At 42.3% G+C, this 6,000-nt stretch overlaps 1 protein-coding gene across 3 annotated transcripts in view; it reads right to left on the bottom strand.

Moving 5' to 3' along the window:
- Window positions 1–557: 557 nt before the first annotated feature.
- The window catches only part of LOC135909530 (uncharacterized), an 85,190-nt gene continuing 79,747 nt past the window's right edge, over window positions 558–6,000 (bottom strand). For all 3 annotated transcript variants that reach the window (XM_065441510.1, XM_065441513.1, XM_065441514.1), the window contains one exon: window positions 558–880. In XM_065441510.1, coding sequence (XP_065297582.1) covers window positions 803–880 — 78 coding nt within the window. In that variant the 3' untranslated portion in view covers window positions 558–802. The remainder of the gene's footprint in view (window positions 881–6,000) is intronic.

The raw sequence follows: 6,000 nt of genomic DNA, 5'->3' as shown, positions 1-6,000 counted from the left end.
TGTGTTTCTCAATTTTTCAAAAGCATGCGCTATGCCGTTTTGCATGATTCTGGCTGTACCGCCAATACATATTTTAACAAATTTCGGGAACGGTTATCTCTGAATTCGCACTAGTCTTCAATTTTTGCTGGAAAAGTATGGCATCACCACTGCTCGACGCCGATCTTTCATTTGGAGGGTTTGCGGAAAAATAACGATATAACGCTTATTAGTTACTATTTCATTTTTTCGCCTTGACATTGCTATGTTTAACTGAAAACATGCAAAGATATTTCGCCTGATTAGTCTAAAAGGGGATATACGCTTCATGAGATAAAAATAATTTTTGGATCAAAATAAGGCACGCAGTACACCACATACATGGATGCGAATGAACAAACTCCTGCTCTCAGGAACTTCAGTTTATTTCATCTTATTTATGCGCCATTGTGATTAGCTACAAAACATGCATCAACCAATGCAAAGTCGCTTTGCTCGACAGCAATTAATGATAGTTGTATCAAAGCACAAGGTTTCAAGTGACATGTGGCGTGGTACGTGCACAAACTGAGCGCGGCTGTTTGTTACGGGAGTTAGGCCCTCAGTTTAATTGAGACATACATAAATAGAGCCTTAATTCCCTTATACAAACGCGGAAACCGTGACAAAAACGAGTAAGGGCCTCGGTGAATCAAGGTAATACGCATGAGTATATCTTCTTCGCTGCAACACCTTCTTGTGCTTCTTTGGGAAAATGTTTCACAGCGAGTTGATTAATACGGACTCGTGCTGGCCCTGCTGATGAAGCTTCCCCGAGCGGGCATCATTCGCCCACAATCACAATTTCGTCCCGCCTGCTTAGGTGTTGAACGTATCCAAACAGGCTGCACAGAATCTGGCTCTGCAATAGAAAATTTAAGATCAATGAGAGCAACAAGTACACCACAATGCAATTCTTAAAAACTGAAAATTCCTGCACAGTATTGTTAGGACATGCTTGGATACCACCGCTTAGATTGCCAAAAAAAGCGAAACAAGAATTTATAAAACACCAAGACATTCCGAATCACACAGTAAGTGTGGCCTATGTAATTCATACGTGTGGGCCAGCTTCACTGATAACTTTGTTTCCTTTGTGCCGCTTTCCGGCTCCTTATGATTTTATTGCTTTGATGGCAAGTTCCCAGTATCAGACTGTGGATTTGTCATGACCGTTGTCTCATGATTCTACTTAGCACAAATGTGTCAAGCGAAATTTTCCTAATATGTTTTCCTACATAAGGAAATATTTATATAGTGCCGCCTGTCATTGTGAAAGTGCTCAGAATTCAGAAGATAACTAAAAGTAGAAAGATGTCATAAAAGGAAAATCATTCGAGATTTCCCCTGTATTTGTGGTGGAGGTCGGCAATGCAGCGTAAGTGAAAACGGGTACGTGGTAAAAAGAGGAGAACTGACCATCATCATCATCACCATTATAATTTATGTCCACTGCAGGACGAAGGCCTTGCCCTACGATCTCCAATTACCCTTGTCCTGCGCCAACGGATTCCAACTAGCGCCCGCGAATTTCCTAATTTCATCATTCCACCTAGTCTTCTGCCGTCCTCGTCTGCGCTTTTCTATTGACATCCATTATGTAACCCTAATGGTCCGCCAGTTATCTAACCTGCGCACAACATGGCCTGCCCAGCTCCACTTCTTTTTCTCTTAATGTCAATTAGAATATCCTCTATACCCGCTTGTACTCAGATCCAAACCCCGCTCTTCTTGTTTCTTAACGTTATGCCCACCACTCTTCGTTCAATTACTCTTTGGGCACTCCTTAACTTGTTCTCAAGCTTCTTTGTCAGTATCCAAGTTTCTGCCCCATATGTCATGACTGGTAGAATGCAATGATTGTGCACCTTCGTTTTCAGTGATAATGGTAAGCTTCCAGTACGGAGCTGACAAAGTCTGCCGTATGCGCTCCAACACATTTTGATTCTTCTGTGAATTTCCTTCTCACGATCAGGGTTCCCTGCCAGTAATTGGCCTACGCGAACCTACTCCTCACAGACTGCAGAGGCAGATTGGCGATCCTGAACTCTTGTTCCCTTGCACGGCTCTTCATGATTATCTTTGTCTTCTGCATATTATTCTCCAACCTCACTCTTACGCTCTCCCTCTCTTAAGGTCCTCATTATTTGTTGTAACTCGTCTCCAGTCTTGCTGCGTATGAATATCTGCAAATCAAAGGTTGCTGAGATATTCACAGATGATTGTTTCTGCAAATCCTTCCTAGTTTAATAGTTTAATACTTCTTCCAAGCGCGCAGTGAATAACATTGGAAAGATTGTCTCTCCTTGTCTGACCTTTTTCTTTATAGGTATCTTCCCACTTGTGTAAAATTAAGGCAGCTGTGGAATCTGCAGATATTTCCTAGATATGTACGTAAGTGGCCTGTACTTCTTGATTAAGTAATGCCTCTATGATTGCTAGCATCTATACTGAATCTAATGACTTTTCGTAATCTATGAAAGCCACATAGATATGTTGAATGTATCCTGCGGATTTCTCGATTACCTAATTAACGACATGAATGAGATCCATTGCAGAGTTTCCCTTCCTGATGCCAGTCTGTTCCCTTTGTTGACTAAAGTCAAGTGTTGCTCGTATTCTATTGCAATATATCTTCGCGAATATTTCATATAGTACTGCAAGTAAGCTAATGGACCAATTATTTTTATGTTCTTTAATGTCTCCTTTCTTGTGCCTTAGTATATTTGCATTTTTCCAGTTTTCTGGGACCCTAGAAGTCGATAGACACGTAGTATAGAGCCGCCAGTTTTCAAGCATTATGTCTCTTCCATATTTGCTTAAATCGACTGTTATTCCAACTTTTTCAGCCACTTTTCAGCGCGTCATGTCTTTGAAGGCCCTTGTAACCTCAACCGCCGTTATAGGAGTCTCTGCAAGCTGTTCATTGCTGCTTGATGATTACTTGGTTCTCTGTGATGGTCGTGGCCCGAATTCAGATGATGCTGTTTAGGAGGTAGTAACATGCTTTATTAATGCGTTTCAGCCGCTTGTTGTTACCCACAAGGTCGCTACGCAAGAGTGTTTGAGATTCCGTGATCTCAGACTCGAACTTTCTAGGGGTTAGCTCTGCTGGGCCTATGTATTCAGAGGCGACAAGGTGCCACTGCCATTCCAATCAGTGCATTCCAAACTCATTGAAGAGAGCCATTTCAGACCTTTGTCTACAAAATGCGCTTCAAAAATCGTGCATCCAGGCGATGGAACAAAGTTTTCGCCGACAGGGTGACCGCCGTACTGGGGCTCGTTACCCGTCGCACCTTCTTGTGTCTGTTGCGGAACGAATGAGCAAGAACGTAAAACTCGAGCGTGTCAATGACGAATAAGATGACGAGAACACAAAAGTGAAAAAAAACGAAGGACTGCGGCCTTGCCATACGTGCACAACATATCTCACCACTTGAAAAAGATAGGGCACAAAGCTGGAGTTAATGTTGTGATTACTGCCCCGAAAAAACTGAAAAGCCTCTGCTGACGCGTCGATGCAGAAGAGCCGATAAAGCAGCAAGGGTGCACGATAGACTACCAGAGCCATTCTGTGAATTGCACAGAAGCCGTGGTGTATTCTATATCTTTGAAATGTGGGAAAAGGTACTTAGGGCAAACTGGAAGATGCACAAATGAAAAGCTAAAGGAACAAAAACAGGACAGGAGCCTAGGTATCCAAGTCAGGAATTGCCCCTCTAAAGCTTGTGCCGCAGAATTCAGACACTGTGAAGTGCTGAAAAAACAAAATGACCAGCTGGTTCGGGAAATAATTGAGGCAGCCGATATAGCCAGACATCTTGAGGAATCTGTTAGTATGCCGTCCTTTCTAATAAAAAAAATAACTGGAGCTTTTGCACGTACAATCATTATCTTGAGTGCGAAAAAGTCCGTGTTTCACGTGATGCGCATGCACGTGTCTATGTCACAGGTGGGAAAAGGTATAAGAAGCCCTGTTTCTTTCAAATAAACGTTGTTGAAAGTCAGCGCTTCTGGTCTCGTCTTCTCGTCTCGTGTCCCGTCTATATTTTGCGCTGTTAACCCCAGGTAATTTTACTTGTAGGATTGAGTGCCCCTCCTGCTAGGAACGATGTGTATGTATGTTATAAGTATGTTACAAGTATGTAACAAATAAAATTAATTAAAATGAAATAATTCTATCTTATCTCTTGAGTTGGACACTTTCATTCTTTGTCGTTTCTTTATTAGGTCATTTGTTCCCTGGGAGAGTTTGGATACTGGTCGCCTGGGTGCCTTCCCTCCGACTTCAGCTACTGCCTTTGAAGCCAGCCCTAGTTACGGTTTCATTCATTACCTCTATGTCATCTGCTACTCTCTGTTCTAAGGCTACATATTTCTTTGCAAGTACAAGCCTGAATTTGTCTGCTTTTGCCCTTACCGCCATTTAGGTTCCATGTTTCTTCTTGAAGAGTTTTACTCTTTCTCTCTTCAAATTGCCGTAAATACTAGCCTATGATCACTGCACTTAAACCCCCTAACACTTCTACATCCTGCACTACAATGGGAACGGTAGAAAGTATGAAATCATATGAATTTCTTGTTTCACCATTAGCCAAGTTAGCCAACTTTCACCGTTAGCCAAAAAAGGTGTTCATTATTCGCAGCTTATTCATTCTGCAAATTCTACCAGCGTCTCTCCTCCAGCGCTCCTAGAATCGCCGCCGTAGTTGCCAATTGCTTGGTCACGAGCATGCATTTTCCCCACTTTTGCATTGAAGCGGCCCATTACTACTGTATACTGAGTTTGCCCTTTTCGTAACGATTAGTCACCATCTTCATAAAACTGTTCTACTCCGTCATCATCGTGACTGTGTTGGAGCGTCAGCTTGTACTTCCGTTAATCTCTATCTCTTATTAAGTTTGATTGCGACTGCTGCTACCCACTCATTATAATTGTAGAATTCATGAATGTTGCCCGCTTTGTCTTTATGTATTATGAATTCTACCCGGCATTGCTTCTTATCTGGGAGACCACTATAGCAGAGGACATGGCCATTAGTCAGCACTATATAAGCGTCACCGGTTATTTATACCTCACTAAGGCCAATAATATCCCAAAGAATGTCTGATAGTTCCTCAGAGAGTCCTGCTAAGCTAGCGTCACTCGACAGCGTTCGTGTGTTAAAGGTTGACAGGGTCAGTTTTCACTGGTGGCCTGTCCAGGTCCAGAGATTCTTAGCCCCCTCTGCTGCGTTACAGGTCTGACCACCACCTTAGTCTGGGGTTCCGCAGCTGCTGGCGACTAAGGGCCATGGCTTCACTTTAGTAACCTACCTGAGCCCAAATCTGACCCATTTAGGCACTATCATATTGTAGACTGATTCCCTTTGGGCAGAGCGAAAAGAAGAAGAGAGCACAGCGGAGGTGTTCAAATGCTGCTCCTCTAAGGGAGCACACCGCATAATTGTGTTCTGTAATAGGATCGAAAAAAGCCAACAAAAGAAAATGTTTGTGAAACTACAGAAAGTGAGAAGTAGAAACGCAAGAAAAAAGAAATCATGTGGTAATGAAACTCCCAAACTTATTGTTGTAGGTTTCTTTCTTTCTTTCTTTTTTTTTGAAGGATATTTTTTATTCAATAAGGCTTTCAAGATAAGGCCTGTACAACGATGCCAATCTAATGAAATGGGCGCACGCATTTGTAAATCTTGCAGTTCATGTGCATATGAAGATTTTCCAAAATTTTTCTGCATGAATATTTTCTGCCAGGCTGATTAGGTGTGCATGTCGATTCCAGATGAACTGTGTGACTCAACTTGTGAAAATAACTTTTCCCGACTTCCCAGGATGAAGAACGCCCTCGAGGTTATCCTTTAACAGCTCTACTTTCTATCTGCAAATGGTTTACTTATATATCCGCCACAAGCCTTGTAGGTCAAATTCGCTGCTCAGAACACACTTTGCTGGTGCCAACCATATGATAGACAAGAGTGTAGA

Source organism: Dermacentor albipictus, chromosome 5, assembly GCF_038994185.2.
Source record: "Dermacentor albipictus isolate Rhodes 1998 colony chromosome 5, USDA_Dalb.pri_finalv2, whole genome shotgun sequence".
Lineage (NCBI taxonomy): Eukaryota > Metazoa > Arthropoda > Arachnida > Ixodida > Ixodidae > Dermacentor > Dermacentor albipictus.
The sequence above is the reverse complement of the archived record's forward strand: the minus strand, read 5'-3'. Positions and strand labels throughout refer to the sequence as shown.